Genomic DNA, 20,861 nt, shown 5'->3' with positions numbered 1-20,861 from the left:
AGGTCTGAATATCTTCCTCTTCGTCATGTATAGTACAGGAGAATATATGACATTATATCAGTGTGTTCAAAATTTCCCCATTCTTGCCTCTGACATGTGGATTGATGGTCCAGGGTTAATATTATTTAAAAGTAACAAATATGCTGAAATTTGGTGCCTTTCCCTAACACTCTCTTCTGGTCCAGGAGTAGCAAGTTTATTCATGCAACTCTTGGATGAAGTAGGAACTCTGACTGGAGCTGGGATTACAAAAGCTGGCAAAGAGGCAAAACCCAGCATATCTGCAGGACAAACATTTTCTGAATGTAGTAAGGTTTGGCAGAGAGGACACTCCTGGCATTACACCAACACTAAAGACTTTAGTGCCAGAACCCATGTGTCACTACCTCAGAGCTTTGGAACACATAATCAAACTGAAAAATATTATTACTGGACAACTAAATTGATAGTTTTCATCTATTTTCTCTTTCCTTTCCTCAGGGATCATCTCAATCTACTAATACAGATGCTGAAGCAAATGTGAGGTTTATTTGAAAAGGCAAAAATTGGCCTCATATCCATAAAAAGGTAAAGCATGTTCTGGGCCAAGACATTCCTTTAGATCCCATAATATGTTTGTTAGCTTACACAAAACATTTTAATTTTTTTAACTAGGCAGTCTGGAAACCAAAGCTGAGGTCCTAATGGATGCTGGTGAAGTCCTACATTCTTCCAGTATACATAGGAGACCAGGAAGATGAGATGTGCTCTTTTCTCCACCCCCAGCCATTCAACAGCAGCCAAGTGGTGAGGGAATACACTTCTGGAGCCAATTAAATGACCATCTGGCTCATGAGTAGAGTTGTGCAGCTGTTGTTGTATAGTTTGGGGAAAAGGTGTTGCACAAGGAGGTACTCAATAATTCCTTGCTCAAAACCCAAGAAAGGATGCTGGCACAACCAGGATTATGCAGAATAAAGTCATTTAGGGGTCATCTGCACTGGCCAAATAAAGTTGCATCAAACCACTTTGAAGCCAGGCTGTTTAGATGATGCATAAGACGAAATTTGGTGGAAAGTGAAACTTCAGGCTAAAAACTGGAGCAAAACGAAGCTGTGATACTCTGACTCAAGGTGGAAAATGTGCAAAATTGCTCGAGCATATAAACAGCCCAGCACCAGTACAGGACTGTGGCAAAGCAAAAAAGTGATCACCAATAATGCAGTGGATTTAATTACAACATAAATGAACCAGACAGTCCAACAAGGGGGCAAGGGATGAAGGCAGCATGTATGGGGGAGCCTCCGTGATTGTGCTTTGCCAATGTATCACAGGGCACATCAAGGTCCCAATGCACTGTATAGGTGGTGCATTGCAAGTGTGACTGTGTGGCTGGTCATATGGGCAGGTGTCCAATGGGCTAGCATCTGGGTGCGAAGGGGGAAGTGACTGGAGGTTGCAGGCAGGGTGTTTGTGCAATGGTGCGCATGTATGGTGGGGAGGCAACAGAAACCCCAGTGCAGAATGGCTTGATGCTACATGTATGGACAGCCTGTGGATGTTCAGCCTGCCTTGGGTGCTGGCCATGTGAACAGTGGGGTTTAAACCTGCTTTCAGAAAACCCAGGATTGAGCCACTTTTTCCTGCTGTCTGTTCCAGCCCTAAGGGAAATGCAGCCTAAAATACCAGATACTATGAAATGTCTTCTGAACTTAAGGAGGACAGACTATCTGAAAACCCATAACTCCCAATATGAGCCTGCCCAAGTTTTATGATCTTTGGGATGGGGTTTCTCTTGGTCTCATGAGCACATGATGATGTTGATGATTTCATGTTAAAATATATTTCTAAATTGTATTGAAAATGTTCAGATGTGTCAATGGTTAACTAAGGTTTTAAATGGTTCCTGTTGAAGGCCAGAAAGTCTAGGCCTGGAAGAGCAAGTCTTCAAGGACATGTGCTGAGACATAATATAAACAAATGTATTATTGTTATGGTCCTGTGTAGTATGGTGACTTCATGGGAAAGAGGTGTGTCCACTTGGTGGGAAGGTTGATCTTTTGAGAGAACAAAGACTGATGTCACATTCAAGCTTCTAGCATGGACTCTGAAAGAGAATAGATGTATAGTAGCCTGCTGTAAAGTGTAAATAGCAACAAAGTTAATAAACCCCCATTTGAGTGAAAATCTGTGTAGAAGTTACTTTGATATTGAGTAGCTGAGAAGACTGCATCTGTTCCAGTTGGTACCAGTCCAGAACCACCGGTAACAAGAGACATCAACCATCCCAAAGATCTTTTTCTCTAACATTTCTTACCTGTCTTTCCTCATGGATCAAAGCAAGGAACAACAACAGATTAATATACAATATACAATCTAAATTAAAAACACACAACATCCGTGTAAAAGAACAATACAAATATAATCATCATCATCATCATCATCATCATCATCATCATCATCATCATCATCATCTTCCTTTTCAAACTCCTCCTGATTTCAATAATAATTTACAATGCTGTTACAGCGGGGTGCTGATCTAACAAATAAAACATTCTGGGGTTCTAATTTTGCAGTTCTTTGAACCCTGCCTGATTTAACAGTACAGCCAGCCAGTCCTAAATATATATTACATAGATTCAACTTTACATCTTGAAGACTTTTGTATTTGAGACATCTGTTTCTAATATCACAGAGTGTTTGCCCCCCCTGCCCCACAATTCTTCTTTATTTTTGGTTGTAAAGGTTTAGAGACCACTCATTAAACAAAAGAATGTAATTCATCTAGGTTTCATATGTACAGTTTATCGTGCCAAGCCACTTCTTATTTGTGCATGTTGCTGACTCTTACAAACTTCAATTGCTTTGGGTTTGTAGTACCTCTATGGAGGAAAGGGTCATTTTTGCAACAAGAAACTCCCTTTTTCGTTGTAATAATGGTTAATGTGCAGATATATCCAACTCATTGGTAATATGATTGCAACTGTGAAGCATATACTGTAGTTCTGTGCACACATTTTGAAAGTTTCCCAAACCATACTATAATAATATGGCAGACAGGCCTATGGATGCTGCAGCAAAATTGGAAACGATCAGTTAGCCTTCAAACTTTGTTCAGTTTTTCAAAAATCTGCTTCATCTGGCTCCAGGGGGTTGTGTTAGTCATTGCTGTTTAGTCACTGATTGCAAAGCAGCACAGCTTTACAAACAGCTTTCTGATTCTGGACATGCAAACATAATCTAGGTAAAGAGACCTTGTAGCACCTTTGGGACTAACTAAAGAAAGAAGCTGGCAGCATGAGCTTTCATAGACTTAAGTCTACTACCTCAGATGTATTCAGTGCCAAATGCATCTGAGGAAGAAGACTTAAGTATACAAAAACTCATGCTACCAACTTCTTTTAGTTAGTCTCAATGGTGCTACAAGGTCTCTCCACACACTGATTCTACAGACTAACACAACTAGATCTTTATTAGGTAAGTTTACTTGGCTCAAGAGAAGAGCAACACTTGGTCTAGGTGGCATGTGTTGTGGGAATAAAGCATCAATGATGTGGACAGGATCCTTGGAGGTGAAAGTCACCACATATGTCTCAGACCCTTGTCCTTCTTGGCTGATTAAACAGGCCAGAGGGGGACTGGCTGAGTGGATGAAGGAGATAGTGCCTTCCTACAATAAGGCAGAGTTCCATTTTGCCTAAAGGAGGCAGTTGTGAGCCCTTTGTCAAAAAACCATCCCTGAATCCCACAATAATGAATAATTATCGGCCAGTGTCCAGCCTACCAGTCGGGGGATGAAATGAATTATCAAGATCAATTTCAGGCCTGGCTATGGCACAGAGACAGGCTTGGCCACCTTGGTGGATGACCAAGGGAACTGGACAGGGGGAATGTGTCCCTGTTAGTTCTGTTGGAACTCTCAGCGGCTTCTGATACCATCGACCATGGTATCCTTCTGGGCCACCTCTCTGGGATGGAGGTAACAGTGGTTCCGTTCCTTCCTGGAGAAGTGAACCCAGAAAGTGGTGCTGGGGGACTCCTGCTCGACCCTCTGGTTTTGTGTAATCCCCTATGCTATTTAACATATACATGAAACCACTGGAAGAGGTCATCCAGAGTTTTGGGTTGAGGTGCCATCAATATACACACAACTCTATTATCTCTCAATCCAAGGTGGTTGTCCAGGTCCTAAACCAGTGTCTGTTGTCACTAATGACTGGATGAAGCCAAACAAACTGAAACTTAATCCAGAGAAGACAGAGGTGCTCTGGTCAGTCGGAAGGCAGATCAGGGAATAGGGATACAGTCTGTGTTAGATGGGGTTACACTCTTGCTGAAGACATAGGTTCTCAGTTTTGGGGGTACTCTGAACCTGGAGGTCCAGGTCTCTGCAGTGACCAGGAGTGCTTTTGCACATTTAAAACTTGTGTGCCAGCTGACTCCATTCCTTAAGATGCTGGATCTGGCCTCAGTGTTACATGCCCAGGTTACATCCCAAATGGACTAGTGTAATGCACTCTACTTGGGGCAGCCTTTGAAAAGTGTTTGGAACCTACAGCTGCACCAAAGAGCTGCAGCCAGGTTGCTAACAGGGGCAGGTTATAGAGACCACAAAATGCCCCTCTTGAAACATCTCCACTGGCTGTCAGTTTGTTTCCAGGCACAATTCAAATTGCTGGTTATGAGCTATAAAGCTATATGGCTCAGGTCCAGGCTATTTGGGAGACCGTATCTCCCTATATGAGCCAGCCCAGGCTCTGAAGGGAGGCCCTTCTCTTCTTCCCACCATTATCACAAGCACAGCTGGTGGGGACAAGAGAGAGGGCCTTTTCTGTGGCTGCCCATAGACTCTGGAACTCATTTCCCAGGGAAGCCAGAATGGCCCCCTCCTTAATGGCCTTCTGCTGGCAGGCTAAAACCTACTTATGCAGGCAGGCTTTTTAAAACAGAATGTTCTTAAAGGACCGGCTAAGGGTGTTGTATTATTTTAAGTGTTTTAAAATGTTATCTTTTAAACTGTATTTTTATTCTTTGAATAAGTAATCTATTTTAATATTGTAACCATTTAATTCTGTTTTAATGTATCAGTTTTCTATGTTATCATTCTATTGTTCTTTTAATTTTGTGAGCTGCTCTGGGTCCAAGTTCTGGGAAAAGAGCAGGACATAAATAAATAAATAAATAAATAAACAAACAAACAAACCCTGGTGGCGCAGTGGTTAAATGCCTGTACTGCAGCCATTCACTCGAAACCACAAGGTTGCGAGTTCAAGACCAGCAAAAGGGCCCAAGCTTGACTCAGGCTTGCATCCTTCCAAGGTCGCTAAAATGAGTACCCAGACTGTTGGGGGCAAATTAGCTTACTTGCTAATTAGCTTACTTGCTGTTCACCGCTATGATCTTTGGAATAGCGGTATATAAATAAATAAATAAATAAATAAATAAAAACCATCAATACCAATTTTGTAGCAGGTTTAAAATAGTATGATGGAAAAGTGGCAAGAGCAATTCCCTTCACCTTGCAGATTGCCTCCAGTATGAGATAGGATACCATATGAATTCATACCATTTCTCCCCACCTTATTTTTTTTTTAAATAGTTCATATAAACAGATCCTTTTTGGGACTGGCCTTGTGACAAGATGGGGATTGTTTGCATGGACTGGTCACACTCTTCTCTCATGCTGTTTCAAAGTTGGACCAGTGAATATATGAGATGGAACTAAAGATTCCATAAGATTACTTGGTAGCTGAAATTACACTTTAGAGACTCCTTTTTTCCTGTCTCCAGAAATAGAAAATATTTTTGTTCATAATACCAGGAAAACTCCTCAACAGTAAGTACTATTTAATTTTAAACACCTTTGCCATTTGGTAGTTACTATAAAACATGTAGTAAAAAAAAATATTAGGACGGATGAAAAAATAATCTCATGCTCACTGCATACTGAAGTTTACAAGTAGACCTCAGTGGGACAGCTCTGGAAACACAGTGTTAGCATGTAGTAAATTTAAACATATTTCTAAGAATACCTGAAATGCTGGATAGGTTTGGCTAAATGAGACATTTTCCTGGATCTAGGAACACAGTACAGCTTATTTTATTTATAAAAGAATAACATAATATTTTCACTAAATGAAAACATTTTCTTAGTGGATGTCACATGCTGAATAGCACTTTGACTACTGGATCATAAATAGAAATTCAAATTATTGGGAAATCTCTCTTTGAAGCTGTACTTCAAAAGCATTTTACCAGTCTACTTCTTATGTTAGGGTGGCAAATAACAGTTCAGGGGATGGATAGCCTGCTGCTGTATTTGCTTTAGAATGCCCTTGGCTATTTTAAGTCTCTCCCTATGGTGGGCAATAATTCAGAAAATCTGGACTGAATTTCTATCAATATGCAGATCCCACTCAGTTTTATCTCTCATTTCCATCCAATGTCCATTAGGAGATTGCTGAAAGTATGAGGTGTGACCTACAAAGGGGGAAAATGAACTAAGAAGATGGGCTTGCATGCAATGGTGGATAAGACAGGTAAGGGCACATACTTATATATATAACATGAATGTGTGTATTTGTGTCTATGTATCATACCATATACAGTCAAATTCTAGAAAGTGAGGTGGAAACTGCAATAAGAGAAACTGGGAAGAATAAATCACCAAGAACAGGTGATCTTCCAAATGAACTATTATAATCCATACAGACAGAATCAACTCAAGTGTTAACTAAAATATGCCAACAAATATGGAAAACAAAACAGTGGCCAACAGATTAGAAATGATCAATAAACATTCCCATCCACAGAAAAGGAGACACAAAAGACTAGCAATTATAGGGCCATAGCACTGATACCCACACAAGCAAAGTCAATAGCAATAGCAAGTACATTTCTGTACTGCTTATCAGTGAACTTACACTCCCTAAGCAGTTTACAATGTGTAAGCCAATTGCCCTCAACAGGCTGGATACTCATTTTACAGACCTACAAAAGGATGGAAGGCTGAGTGGATCTTGGAGCCCTCTTCTAGGACTGAACTTACAAAGTTGTGGCTGCAGTATGGACATTTAATTACTGCATCACTAGGGCTCCTTCAGTCATGCTCAACATTCTGCAGCATAGACTCCAATAATATATGAGAGAGAAATTCCAGAGGTGCAAGCCAGAGTTGGTGATCGAGAAGGGAAGAGGCACTAGGGACATTTCAAATATACAACAGATAATGGAGAGAACAAAAAAAAATTCCAGAAGGAAATTGGTGTGTGCTTTATAGACTATAGAAAAGCCTTGGACTGCATAGATCATGAAAATTATGGAATTCTCTTAAAACAAATGGGAGTGCCACTGCATTTGATAGTCCTGATGAGGAATCTGTACTTAGGACAAGAGGCTACTGTAAGAATAAGGAGAAACAGAATGGTTCCCAATCAGGCAAGGTTTCACTCAGTCGCGCTACCTGTTCAACTTGTATGAAGAAAATGCCATAAGATGAGCAGGTTTAGACTTAGAAGACAGAGGAGTGAAGACAGGAGAAATGAATCAACAATCCAGGATATGCAGATGACACCATAATGGTAGCAGAAAACATCATAGACTTGGAGCAGTTACTAAAGAAAATTAATGAAGTTGCAAAGCCAGGCTTATTGCTGAACATAAAGAAAACAAAAATAATGACCATGGAGCGTCTACATAAATTCAATCTAGATCCAAGGAAATTGAAATAAAGATTTTCTGTATCTTGGATCAAATATTGACCAGAAAGGAGACTGCAGACAGGAAATCAGAAGAATACTAGGAATAGGAATGTCAACTGTGAAAAAACTAGATGAGATCCTAAAGTTTAAAGATATACAGCTGAACACTAAGGTTAGAATAATCCAAACTGCTGTTATCTAATGGCTCTCCCAACATATTTCGCACCATGTGCAGATGTGAGAACTGGGCAGTGAAGAAAGTGGGTAAGAAAGAAAGAAGGATGTGGGAGTGAATGGGTGGGTAGTGCAGTGAAAGGCACGAGAGTGGAAAGTGCAATTATGTTAGGTGAGGCAAGGGAGAGGGATGGAAAGGAGGGGTAGGGTAGTGATAGCACTGATGTAATATGGGATAAGAACTTTCATTGCAAAAATTTTAAACAACTTTATCTGTTTATTTTATCTGTGAGTTCCCTTGGGTCACTTTTGGGGAAAAGGCAGCTTATAAATGAAGTGTAAATAAATAAGAGAGGGAAGGGAAACAATGGTGTCTGAGGCCCTACCAAGAGAAGGGGACCAATCACCATGCCTTTGGCACTCTTTTAAGGACAGCCATCTCATTTTTCCAATGGATGGGTCAACTTTCCAGGTATGCATTCAGCATACAGCCTAGTATAGGTATATAACAGATATTTTCTATGCATCAATATGTAAAGGGATCTTGCAGCATCTTTGAGACTAACTGTGGGGCTCACTAGCCTGCAGCTGCCCCTTTTAGTGCCGGATCAGGCGTGTGGCAACTACATGCCACAGCCCCAATCTCTGCTTCCTGTGGCGTAAAAGGGAGCCACAAAACGTAGCTCCTTTTTGCGCCCTGGAAAGGGTGCTAGTGCTGCCAGCGCACAGCTTTTCCATGCTCCTTTGGTGCTGAGTCATGTACCAGTGCCAGAGAAGTGCCATGACACTGTGCACCATGTCAAGTGGCACACAATGTCACCCTGGCCTGGGAGCAGAGTCAGGGCATGCATCATGTGGACGCTATGCTCCAACTCTGCCCCCAGGCTGGCCTTTCCCGCCAGTCTGTACAGCCTCTTAGTGAAAGAAGTTGTAGCATTAGCTTTCATAGACTTGGTCTACATGAGATTTACAGAAGATCAAATCTATGAAAGCTCTTGCTACAATTTCTTTCTCAGTTAGTCTCAAAGGTGCTGCAGGATCCCTTTGCATACTAATACTCCTGACTAACACAGCTATGTCTCTGAATTCTATGCATTAATAATATTCATGTTGCAGAAAAGTTATTTACATACAAAGAACCAGAGATATCAGCTATGAAAGCCACCAGAATCTAATCTAAGGATTTCTCCTTGGCATTACAGTACAATGCTCCGTTTAACTTATCATTCAAACTTGCTACTGTAATGTGTCAAATTATCTGGTTATAGGCAAATCAGGATCTTTTCATATATTGAAATTTTCTTCAGCTTAATAAACTTTAATTAAGTCTTGAATGTACAGCCATAATACAGCTGGAAACTGGGGATAAATGATTGTATAAAGTAGAATCAAAGTGCAGCATAAGCCGCATAAAGTTATGGAGTAATACAGTTTTTCCTACTACGTCAGTGCCTTTAAAGCTCTGAATTTCTATTATAGCAAGATGAACTGTGTAACTTCAAAGAAAATAGTTCTCAAAGGTTTTGTTGTGCTATATATACTTATCATTTCTGAGAAACTTAGCAGATCCATAAAATGACGAAACTGATACTCTATGGAAGCATAAGCCAGACAGTGAAGGAATTCACTCCTCTGGCATAAAGACAACTTGTGGGTAATGTACATTTTCCTTTTTTGGTAACCAAGCCAATGTATCCTCTGTAGAGCTATGCCTAAGTGTCATATTTCAAGTCCTTGTTACCCTTTAATACGTAAAAAGACAAGCTGAAATGCTTCAGTCATTTTGTAGTCAAAGTGCACAAATTTCATTTGTGACTAAATCCTTCACTTCAAAAAGACAAAGGCTGTTAAATCCTGCATGGAGCCTGCAGCGTAGAGAGAGAGAGACGAAGGGTGTTACCAGATAAACTTTGTCAATAAGAAAGGAACTAATGACTATGGGGTTCTTTTTTTTTTTTTTGGAAAGCTTAGCTAGGTATGTAACCTCTAACATACAGTAAACCTGCACTGAATTTATACTAAACACGTGGGAAATGTGTATAGAAAAATGAGGATGAAATTGCCTGCAAATGATTCCCAAGTTTTATTAAAATACTCCTGTTTTCTTTTACTTATGTAAGCACATTGTGTAAAGAAAGCATCCATCTGTGCCTTGTCAGCCTAAGGACCTAAAGCATTGTGCTGCTTTCCAGTTTTTCTAAGTGAAGTTTGTACTATTCTCAATAGCTGTATTAGCAGGATCTCTACACACAGGACTGAACTGTGCCTTATCCCCAGGGAAAGGACCTATTTCAGACTTAACGAATCTTCTAACACATTTCAGCATAATTCTACTGCTGTTTTCTTTATTTTAAAGATAGCAGCATAAATTTCTCTCTTTTGCAGCTGGAGATTAAATGATACCAAGCAGAATCTACTATTAGATTAGATTACCAGGTAACATTACATTTATATTTTAACTTACTGTTTAATGTATGGTAGACTAGTTATTGTGCTTACATATTGAGCAAACTGCAGTTGTTGTGATAAGTATGAAATATAGTTATGTAGTTAGAGAATATATGTAAAATGTATTGACATATATTATGCTAATAATGCTAAATGTACTGTATGGTTTATTTTTAATTACTGTGAATAGCAGAAGAAACAGATTAGTGTTACAACTGATAGAAAATGTATTGGAGATCAGTATTAGTTTTTAGGCTGAATAGTTTCATGCTGTACAGCATTACTATGTAGCTAAATCAACTTCTGTGACACTGTAAAAAAGTAATAACCATGGCATGTTGTTAAAAATCAATTCCTCCTTCCTGAACACACTGTAATTAAGTCTTTTTTATTGTTTGTAAAGCAGTCCATTAGAATAGGAATACTGATTTAACAGGGCAAAAACTAAATAACAGACTTTCTGGCAAAACAGAACTATAAAAGACTTGCAGGCACCTCATGACAGTACTATGTACCTGGGATAATATGAAGTTTCTCCCAACATTGCATTCAGTGTATGCATGCACAAAGCTGTAGGGAATATATCTGTTCAATGTAGGCCAGGTCAGATGTTATTTTCTCAGGCCTGTTACAGACTGCCAAAATAAAGCTGCTTTGGGTCTCTTTGGAGGTATGCTATTTAAATGATGCATGCATCCTAAGAATCTGGAAGCTGCACCAAAGCTGCACTCCAGTGCTTAGGAATGGAGTGTGGCTTTGGCACGACCTCCGGACTTTTAGGACCCATGCATCATTTAAATAGCATACCTCCAAAGAGACCCGAAGCAGCTTTATTTTGGCAGTCTGTAACAGGCCTCAGTGACTATAAAGGAGCAAATCTCATTCTCAGCATGCAGCCAGCCACCATTTGCTCACCCCACCCCCCTTTCCTGGGTGGAAAATAAAGTTTGACTGAAGAGATCATCACACACCTCTTTGTGAATCAGATAAAATTTAGTATACAACAGTGTGATAATGAAGTGTGTGTGTGCCTCACACACTTCTTCCAGGGACAGGTGGCAACTTCAAAGAGGTGAATACAATATTTGTTAGGATTCAAGAGCGTGTTCAGCTTGTTCAGGTAGAAAACAGGATATGGATAAATGCAGTGAGGCAGCACTCAGTGAGGCAGCACCTTAATTTCAAAGCTATGAAAAGACCTCTTACCTTGCATCTCCCCCAGCAGCAAGACTCTGCACTTCATCTCTTAAATTTGGACACAACATCATAGTATTGCCACAGGGGGATAGAAGTCCCACACATAGCTAAGATACAGCAGGCAAAGAATTAAAATGTAGCATGGTAATGTGCTCAGAATATTGCAAAATTTGTAATTCTTGTAAAGTTTTACAACAATTTCAATTATGTTGAGCAGAATGAACAAAATATAGTAGCATACAACTAATTTACATCATACAATCTGAGACCTTGAAAATGATCAGCAGTAGAAATAAGCTTTCAGCTTCCAGTTGGGCAGAAAAATATTTTAATTTGTTTCTGAAAAGAATCTGTAGTTCTAGGAACACCAGGAAGAAGACTCTATTCTTTATAGATGGCAACTTAGAGGCTGTAAAGACTGGCACTATGAGCTGGTGTTGGGATGGAGTGGGGTTGAGGCGACTGCATGCTGCATGCCCTGACTCCACCCCCAAAGCGGTGTCATGCAGCCCGCCTGACCACACAGCGTGTGGCATTGCAGCATTTCTGCGGTGCAGCATTTGCACATGCTGCACCGACGGAATGCCAAAAAATGCCGCCACAGTAGCAAGAACACCCTTTTGCCAGCACTAAAAGGAGCGGCTTTCTGCTGCTCCTTTTCGTGCCAGTAACCAGCCAGGTTAGGAGCATGGCATGTGGTTACCACAGCCCCAACCCAGTGAGCAAAGGGGCGTTGGCAAGTCGCTCCTTAGCTGCTGTCTGTTTAGCCCCTTAATTTCCATTAAGGATCGACCTTTCAGCAGGGCCTCATTGGTTAATTTCAAAGTTCAAATAAGCCAATCATCTAAAGACTTTCAAGATGTTCTCTGAAATATCTGTCCTTTTGATTATAATTCATAATGAAAGCAACTTGTGCCCTAAAGATTTTTCTTCTGTTGTAATAAGTTCAATGAGAGGATTTGATAGTCCTTCCCAACACTTTTATTTATTCAATTTATTATATGGAGTCATATATACTATCTTTGTGTCAGAAAGCCCATCCTAGTTTTCCTCTGGTACTAGAAAGTGATAAATATATAATTGTCATCTGTGATTGTTTGAAGTCACTCTGAGAATGTGATATTTCATTTAGAATTCTATTTAGTATCTTTCATCTGAAAAATGTATTTAACATCTATCTTCAGCAGACTAAACAATACTTGCAAACTTTCTCATTCATAATGCAAAGGAGATTCTTGACACATTGGAACAAATTGTTAAGAAAACAGTTAACCATTGTGTGATTTTATTTTATTTATTTATTTCATTTTGGACCTTTTTTGGACAAAAATAGATTTGTATTAAAAATCCTTTTCCAAAACAGTTCTGGGCACTGTTTTCTGTGCCAAAAATATTTGTGAAAGAAACAATAATACAGGAAGATCCCCTTATCTGTGGATTTGCTTTCCACAGTTGTGGTCCTTTGGTCCAAAAATAAATTATTTATTCACAGTTTTTGCAAACTAGCTCCTAAATAAATACATTTTCCCACTCTCCAAATCCTTCCTTTTTTCCTTCCTCACTATTCCCCAGCCTCAGCAGCTTCAGTAGCAGGTCACTATTTGTGGGAGGTTTCTGTGGGGGAGGTGGGGAGAGAGAGACTTGGCAGCTAAAGGAGAAATAGGGGTGCTACATGGACAGCCTTCCTGTTATTACACTAATTCCAGGGTTTGATTCTTGCTAGGAGGGGATCTCGTCTGCTGCCACCCCTTTTCACAACATTACCCTTTGTCTCCCATGGGTGACTGGCCCCTCATCCATCCTCTCATGGGCAATATATACTGTAGTATACATAGCGTTCAGTCTTATCTGTGGTTTCATGTATCTAGGGGTCTTGGAATGTATTCCCCAAGGAGAAGGGGTTCTTACTATAGTAGTAGTAGTAGTAGTAGTAGTAGTAGTAGTAGTAATAATAATAATTTTTATTTTTATCCTGCCTTTCCTGGAGGATTGAGGCAGGTTACAACAATAAAATCACACAATATATGATTACATATTAAATAAAATTATATCAACCCTTAACCCCTTCCTTAAAACTAAACTGCATAGTTACACAACAACATTATAAAATACTGTTAAAATCACTTAAAATAGTCACAATTAGAGCAAGACATCTTGGGGCAGTCGTGGGCAATTCATATCGGTGAGACTGGGATGATCAGTCAGGGAAGGCCTGTCAGAAGAGATCCATCTTGACACCCTTTTTAAAACCATCAAGAGTAGTGATATGACAGATCTCTTCCAGCAGGCCATTCCATAATTTAGGAACAGCAGCTGAAAAGGCCTTCTGGGAAACTGCAGCCAGTGTGGTCTTTATTGGCTGCAATAGATTTTTCCCAGAGGACCTGAGTACGCAGAGTGGATTGTATGGAAGGAGGAGCTCCTGCAAGTAAGCTGGACCCAAGCCATAAAGGGCTTTAAGGGTTATTACCAACACCTTGTACTGTGCCTGGAAACTAATTGGCAGCCAGTGAAGAGATTATGTGGTCGCCTCAAGATTTTCTGGTGACCAATCTGGCTGCCATATTTTGAACTAATTGAAGTTTCCAAACTAGGCACAAGGGTAGCCCCATATAGAGCTCATTATAGAAGTCAAGTTGTGCGGTTACCAGTGCATGTACCACCATTTCTAGGTCCTCCAGCTTCATTATTACTGTAATAATGATGATGATAATTTGTATCCCGCTTTCCCCCAAAAAATTATACAGTGGTACCCCGGGATACGAATGCGCCGCCTTACGAAATTTCCGGGTTACGAAAAAAATCCATTTAAAAAAACTGTTCCGGGTTACGAAGGTTATTTCGGGTTATGAAAAAAATTTTGGTGCTTTTCGGCGCTATTTCGCACGAAATCGCGGCTTTTCCCCATTAGCGCCTATGGCTTTTTCGCCTTACGAAGATTTTCGGGTTACGAAAGCGGCGGCGGAACGAATTAATTTCGTAACCCGGGGTACCCCTGTAACTCAAAGCAGCTCACAATTTAAAAGAACAAACAATTTTTTTGGGTAGCTCAACAGGGAGATACAATCAGCCTGGACCTGAGCCATATAGGGCTTTATAACTGATCCCAACACTTTGATTTGTGGCTGGAAACAAACTGACAGCCTATGGAGCTGTTTTAACAGGGGCATAATATTCCTTTAACCTGCCCCAGTTAACAGTCTGGCTCCAGCTCTTTGGACAAGCTGAAGTTTCTGAACACTCTTCAAAGGTAGCTCCAAGTAGAGCATGCTACAGTAGTCCAAACAGGATGTAACTAAGGGCCTGTACAGATGGGTGCTTTGCATTGGCCTGGGCCTGAACTAGGGTTGCGCAGGGGCTGAGCGCTTACACTCATCGCAACCCTACTGCACACCCTGGCTGCCACCTGTCCATATGGGGCGCCCCACGCACTGCCTAAAAAGAACCCACCAGGGAGCGGGTTCTTTTTAGGCCTCCTGGAGGCCGTGACATTTGGTTGTCGTGGTCTCTATATGGGGAAAGATATGTTTCAGAAGTTTAAAATAAATGTTCATCAAGATGAATGGAGCACTATTATAATGTGACTGATTACCATAATTCACAACCGTGGGTACATCAGCATGTTTTGCTACCACACTAGTACTGGGGGTTTACAGTGCTTCACTTAAAGCCCATCCAAGCTCTACAGTTTGTAAAACTGTTTTTTCTCCTGTTGTCAGTCTGAGTTTTCCCAAGTGAAAAATGACAATAGTTACATTCTTGGTTTAAAGGTGAAAACATTGCATAACTTAAAGTGTACAAATCTTCCATCTTAAAGTGCTATATGTGATGCCCTGAAAGGAGCAAGCATTTATTGCTTTTGCTTAGAACCAAAAACTGAGAACAAAGGACTTAAACAAAGATAATGGATCTTATAAACCCTGTCATTTTATACAATACTCTACATTTGCCTGAGAGACAAATATCACTGTTTTTCCTTTCATGTTTTGCTACAGGACACAACATTAGACGGTGAAAATGCGAAAAGCCGTGTTACTTTATTTTCTTCTGCTTGTTTCTCTGGGTATTGCTGTTGCTCAGAATGAACACAATGGAATGCCTAGGAGAGCAAGGAGGAGAATGCGCTATAGAGGATTAAGAAAGGGCTCCATGATATATCGTAGACTAAACAAGATGCCACAAATAAAACCTCCAGTTCCTACTACTCCAGCGCCAAGCATCCCACTTATTGATAGTGATGGTGATATTACAGGAATAATTGACTCTCTTATTGGTTTGGATGGACAAGAATCCAGTTACAACATTTTACCAGGTAAGCACAAGAATTTCACTTTTTATTTTCCTAGCTAACCATCATTGTAAGACATAGAGTCTTCCAAGCACATTAATGATTTAGCCTGAATTTCTGCACAGCACGTGTGGTTTTTCTCCAGTACAGAAAACTGTCACAAAGTTAACAACTGATCCAATGTTCGTTTGTGTTTATAGAAACACACAGTAAGATTTGGTTTTATTAAGGTATTTGAGTCAAATACAGTCGGCCCTTCTTATACACGGATTTTTTATACACGGATTCAAGCATACACGGTTTGAAAATGTTCCAAAAAAGTATAAATTTACCTTGATGTTCCATTTTTTATTAGGGACACCATTTTGCTATGTCATTATATTTAATGGGACTTGAGCATACATGGATTTTGTTATACACGGGGATCTTGGAACCAAACCCCAGCGTATAACAAGGATCCACTGTACATCCTGGAGTATACAAATTAAAATACTATGAATGGGACAATTAAAACAAACATACAGTGGTCCCTTGTTATCTGCTGAGGTTTGGTTCCATAACTTCCCATGGATACCAAAATTCATGGATGCTCAAGTCCCATTATATACAATGAGTAGTAATGTGGTGTCCCTTTTATAAAGTGGAAAAATCAAGGTTTGCTTTTTGGATTTTTAATTTTAAAAAATATTTTCAACCCAAGGCTGTTTGATTCTATACATGAAGAATCTGTGGATATGGAGGGCCTACTGTATTTACAAATACAGCCTGTATTTAATATGTAGACTAAACAGTTTAATCATACAGTCTTTAAATCAAGAACTCTCTTGTTTCAAAACTGTTTTCACAACTGATAATAATATTGAAGGTCCAGAAATAAGAAATGCTTTTTTCAGTAGGTAATAAACAAACAGTGGTGTAAAGTTATTCCTATTTTTTCACTTCTTCATTCTTTCAATATTTAATAATATTGCTAACCGTGGCTTATAGAATTGTTGTCGTCGTGTGCCTTCTAGTTTTTTCTGACTTATGATGGCAACCCTTAGGCGACCCTATCACAGGGTTTTCTGAGGGCTGAGAATGTGTGACTTGTCCAAGATCACCCAATGGGTTTTCATGACTGAATGGGGATTCCAACTCTGGTATCCAGTCATAGCCCAACACTCAAACCACTATGGCACGTTAGTTCCTGGCAAATGGAATAAGGGGGACTTAAATCACTAGGCCCCTTGAAGCTGTTGAAGATGTCACTTTGACCTAACTAATATTCCATGTGGCCGTTCAGATGCAGGGAGGGCCTTTCATCTTTCTTGGCCTAGGCATGATAGAACTGTACCTCTTCTCTCTCTTAGAGTCATAGAATCATACAGTTGGAAGAGACCACAAAGGCCATCCAGTCCAACCCCTCAATCAATGTATCTCTGACAGATGGCCATCCAGCCTCTGTGTAAAGACCTTCAGGGAAGGAGACTCCACTACACTCCGAGAAAGTTTGTTCCACTGTCAAACAGCCCTTACTGTCAAGATGTTCCTCCTAATGTTGAGTTGGAATCTCTTTTCCTGTAGCTTTCATCCATTGTTCCGTGTTCTAGTCTCTGGAGCAGCAGAAAACAAGCTTGCTCCATCCTCAATATGACATCCCTTCAAATAGTTAAACATATTACCTCTTAAACTTCTCTTCTCCAGGCTAAACATACCCAGCTCCCTAAGTCTCTCCTCACAAGGCACTGTTTCCAGACCCTTCACCATTTTGGTTGCCATCGTCTGGACACGTTCCAGCTTGTCAACACCCTTTTTGAATTGTGGTGCCCAGAACTGGACACAGTATTCCACGTGAAGTCTGCCCAAAGCAGAATAGAGTGGCACTATTACTTCCCTTGATCTAGGCACTATATGTCTATAGATGTGGCCTAGAATCACACTGGTCTTTTTAGCTGTTGGCTCATGTTCAACTTGTGGTCCGTTCATGTTTATTACTGTTTATTCTGGTAGCAACTCAGCAGCATGTGTGCCTTAATACCAAATCACATATTTTTAAGGCTATTATCTAGGTCAATATGCACAAAACATTACCTCTGTGACATTGTACGACACACTGCACAAACAGAGACTTTGCCTGACCTTACAGCTCAGTTATGGACTTCCTGTGACCCCCTTGTGATAACTTTTTAGTAGAAATTCCTTCTTCGCATGGTGGAAATTATAACAATTTCCCCTAAATATTATGAACATATGTGAGATAAACATGTTGATGTTCTTTTCCTGATATCATCTTGTGTTTTTTAGTCTCTAATATAGCCAACATAAAATATATGTGGTATCAACTATCTCTATTGTAAATAAATGTTTAAAATAAGAAAAATAAATATAAGCATGTGTTTTGCCATTCTCAACAGTATTCACAAGTGTCACTTTAAGAAATTACAAATGAAGGTGAAAATAGGTACATTTCTCAGCTGTTGACATGCTATTGACATTGTCATAATAATCATCTCACTGTCAGATGCTTAAGAAATTTTTGAACATGGTGACGCTGAACACAGTCAATGTTCCATCTTTATACTCAACTTCCACCAACTACTATAATATAATTATATTATAAAGCACACTAATAGAAGTACAGAGGGCTTTATGTGTGATTGATGTAGTTCTGATTGTGTTACAAATGATATCTAGCCAGCCTGGCTAAGAGAACTCCTCTCACTTTACTAGGAAAGTGGCTACATCAGAGAATTGTATTACAACTATATCTGAAACTAGTCCATTTATGACAGGAATAGGCAACCTTTTTGAGCCGGGGGCCGGGTTGCTGTCCCTCAGACAACTGGGGGGGCCGAAGCCAAAAAATAAATAATTAATCCCCCCCAAAAAAATTAATTAAATAAATAAATCAGGATAAATGTAGGACAAAATTTTCAAATGGAGGACACATTTTTTTTTTTTAAAATGGAGGACACGTAAAAAAAAATGCTGATTTTTAAAAAATGTTAATATAAATGCATGTTTCGGAGGCTTCTATAGACAACTGCCCCCCTTGCCCACCGCTTGTTCCCCTTGCCTGCCGCTTGCCCCCCCTTGCCCGCCTCCTCCTGATAGGCCAAAGGCTCCGGCGGCAATCGGCGGCAGGACCAGGCGGGGGCCGGTCCCAAGGCCTTGCCGGGCCGCATCCGGCCCACGGGCCGCAGGTTGCCTACCCCTGATTTATGACATCTGCACATGTATTTTCTATACAATTTGAACTAAGACTCATAACGAATAAAAAAATCTCAGCATGTTTTACAGCAACATTATTTAATGGGCTGGTTTTAAAATGACTAAACATACCACCAGATAGTATCATGGCACAGTTTTTAATAAACATCATTTCTCTAAAACTGTTATAAATATTTTCTTTTAATTAAAGAACATAACCAAGACATATAATATATATTTCCTACCAGCTATTTCAAACCTTCTTGTCAGAAATTATCAGCCATCCAGAAGTAATATGTGGTTTATACATTTTCCCTTGATTATTCTCTTTTTATCTGGAATTTTAACCAAAGGTCAAGGTAAAACCACTAAACAAATTTAGTTGGATCCCACTATTGGATTGGCACCATATTTCCAAAGGTTGAAAGTACTGAGTTATCTGCCAGAGATTTCAACCACAACTTATTTATGAAGTCTAGTACAGTCCTTAGAATCTTTACTAGCCAAGGTTAGAACTGGAAAGCAGCCTACTTAACAAAAGAGTTCATTATCAATCATATGCCCACATTATTTTAAAATGATCTTAAGCATCTCTGGCTTCAACAATACTCATCATCTTCCTTTCTTAATTATATTCTTTGCTTAGTATCCAATTGGGGGAAGAGCTGTTCACTTCTCATAGCATATTACAGGCCCTAGTGTAACCAGTTTTTCTGCTCTTCAATGTGCTAGACTGACATCTCCCCTCAGACTATGAGTAATATCATACCTTACTGAGCAACATAAGTTAAGGGAGTGTAGAAGACCATATAAAATCTCCCTTTGCAGCGATGGATATGGACCTTGGTTTCCTGGAGTCCTAGTCCAACATTCAAACAGTTGTATCATGCAAGTTCTATTACAACAATACTGACTTCTAAAAAATGCTATTATGTTTTGTAATTAATAAATAAATAAATAAATAATTTTTTATTTATACCCCGCCCTTCCAACGATCAGGGCGGCTTACAAAACAATTAAAAACACACACAATCCATATTATCAATACAAAAAAATTAAGACCATACAGATACATCAATACAACAAGAAAATAACAGGAGAAAAAGCCCCATAGCCCAACCTCTTGGCCACGGAAGAGGAGGGAGGCCCACAGGATATTTAATTGGGGAATGCCTGTTGAAACAGGAAGGTTTTTAAGTCCTTCCTGAATTGGGCCAGGGTGGTAGATGAGCGGAGCTCAATGGGCAGCATATTCCAAAGGGCTGGGGCAGCCATGGAAAATGTCCTCCGCGTGGTGGAGGTTAACCTAGCCCCAGGCACCTTCAGTAATTAGAGTCATCTGAACAAATGGGTGGAACAAGAAAACACATTTGGATTTTTCAACTATTTTTATATGAAATAAATTACAAAACCGTGTAAGTCTATGTGTACGTGTGTATGGGAATTCCAATCTTACAATGGGGTTTCCAAGGCAGCAGTTGCTTCCTCATTCACATTATGTTGATTTTACATTCTTACCTTATTTCATTAATGCCCAGCTTTTCCTCAAAGGAGCTCAAAGGCTTATTCTGATATGGTTCTTCACATACCCCTCTAAGTTCATCCTTAGGATCAAGGTAAAACTGAAAAATACGACTGGTCCCAAGTCAGCCAGAGAATTTCATGGGATGAGTGAAGATTTGAATCAGGGTCTCCTAGTCTAGCCTTCAAACCACTTCACTATGCTGGCTCTCTCATGTTGGATAATGCTGTGTATGAAATCCACTGTATGTGCACAGTTGTACTTGATGCTGAAACAGATGGATGCCTTTGGATATAAGGGATATAAATAAATATTTATTATTATTATTATTATTATTATTATTATTATTATTATTATTATTATT

The 20,861-nt window shown here is 39.7% G+C and overlaps 2 protein-coding genes across 2 annotated transcripts in view; one reads left to right on the top strand and one right to left on the bottom strand.

Moving 5' to 3' along the window:
- LOC121921492 (centromere protein P) overlaps positions 1 to 20,861 on the bottom strand; it is a 207,328-nt gene that overhangs the window by 43,239 nt on the left and 143,228 nt on the right. The gene's annotated exons all lie outside the window — the stretch shown is intronic.
- Positions 10,135 to 20,861, top strand: part of ECM2 (extracellular matrix protein 2) — a 32,632-nt gene continuing 21,905 nt past the window's right edge. The window contains 2 exon segments of the mRNA XM_042449653.1: positions 10,135 to 10,289; positions 15,494 to 15,810. Of these exon segments, the coding sequence (XP_042305587.1) occupies positions 15,516 to 15,810 (295 nt within the window). The 5' untranslated portion in view covers positions 10,135 to 10,289; positions 15,494 to 15,515.

The sequence above is a fragment of the Sceloporus undulatus genome, chromosome 2, assembly GCF_019175285.1.
Source record: "Sceloporus undulatus isolate JIND9_A2432 ecotype Alabama chromosome 2, SceUnd_v1.1, whole genome shotgun sequence".
NCBI classification, from domain to species: Eukaryota; Metazoa; Chordata; class Lepidosauria; order Squamata; family Phrynosomatidae; genus Sceloporus; species Sceloporus undulatus.
The sequence above is the reverse complement of the archived record's forward strand: the minus strand, read 5'-3'. Positions and strand labels throughout refer to the sequence as shown.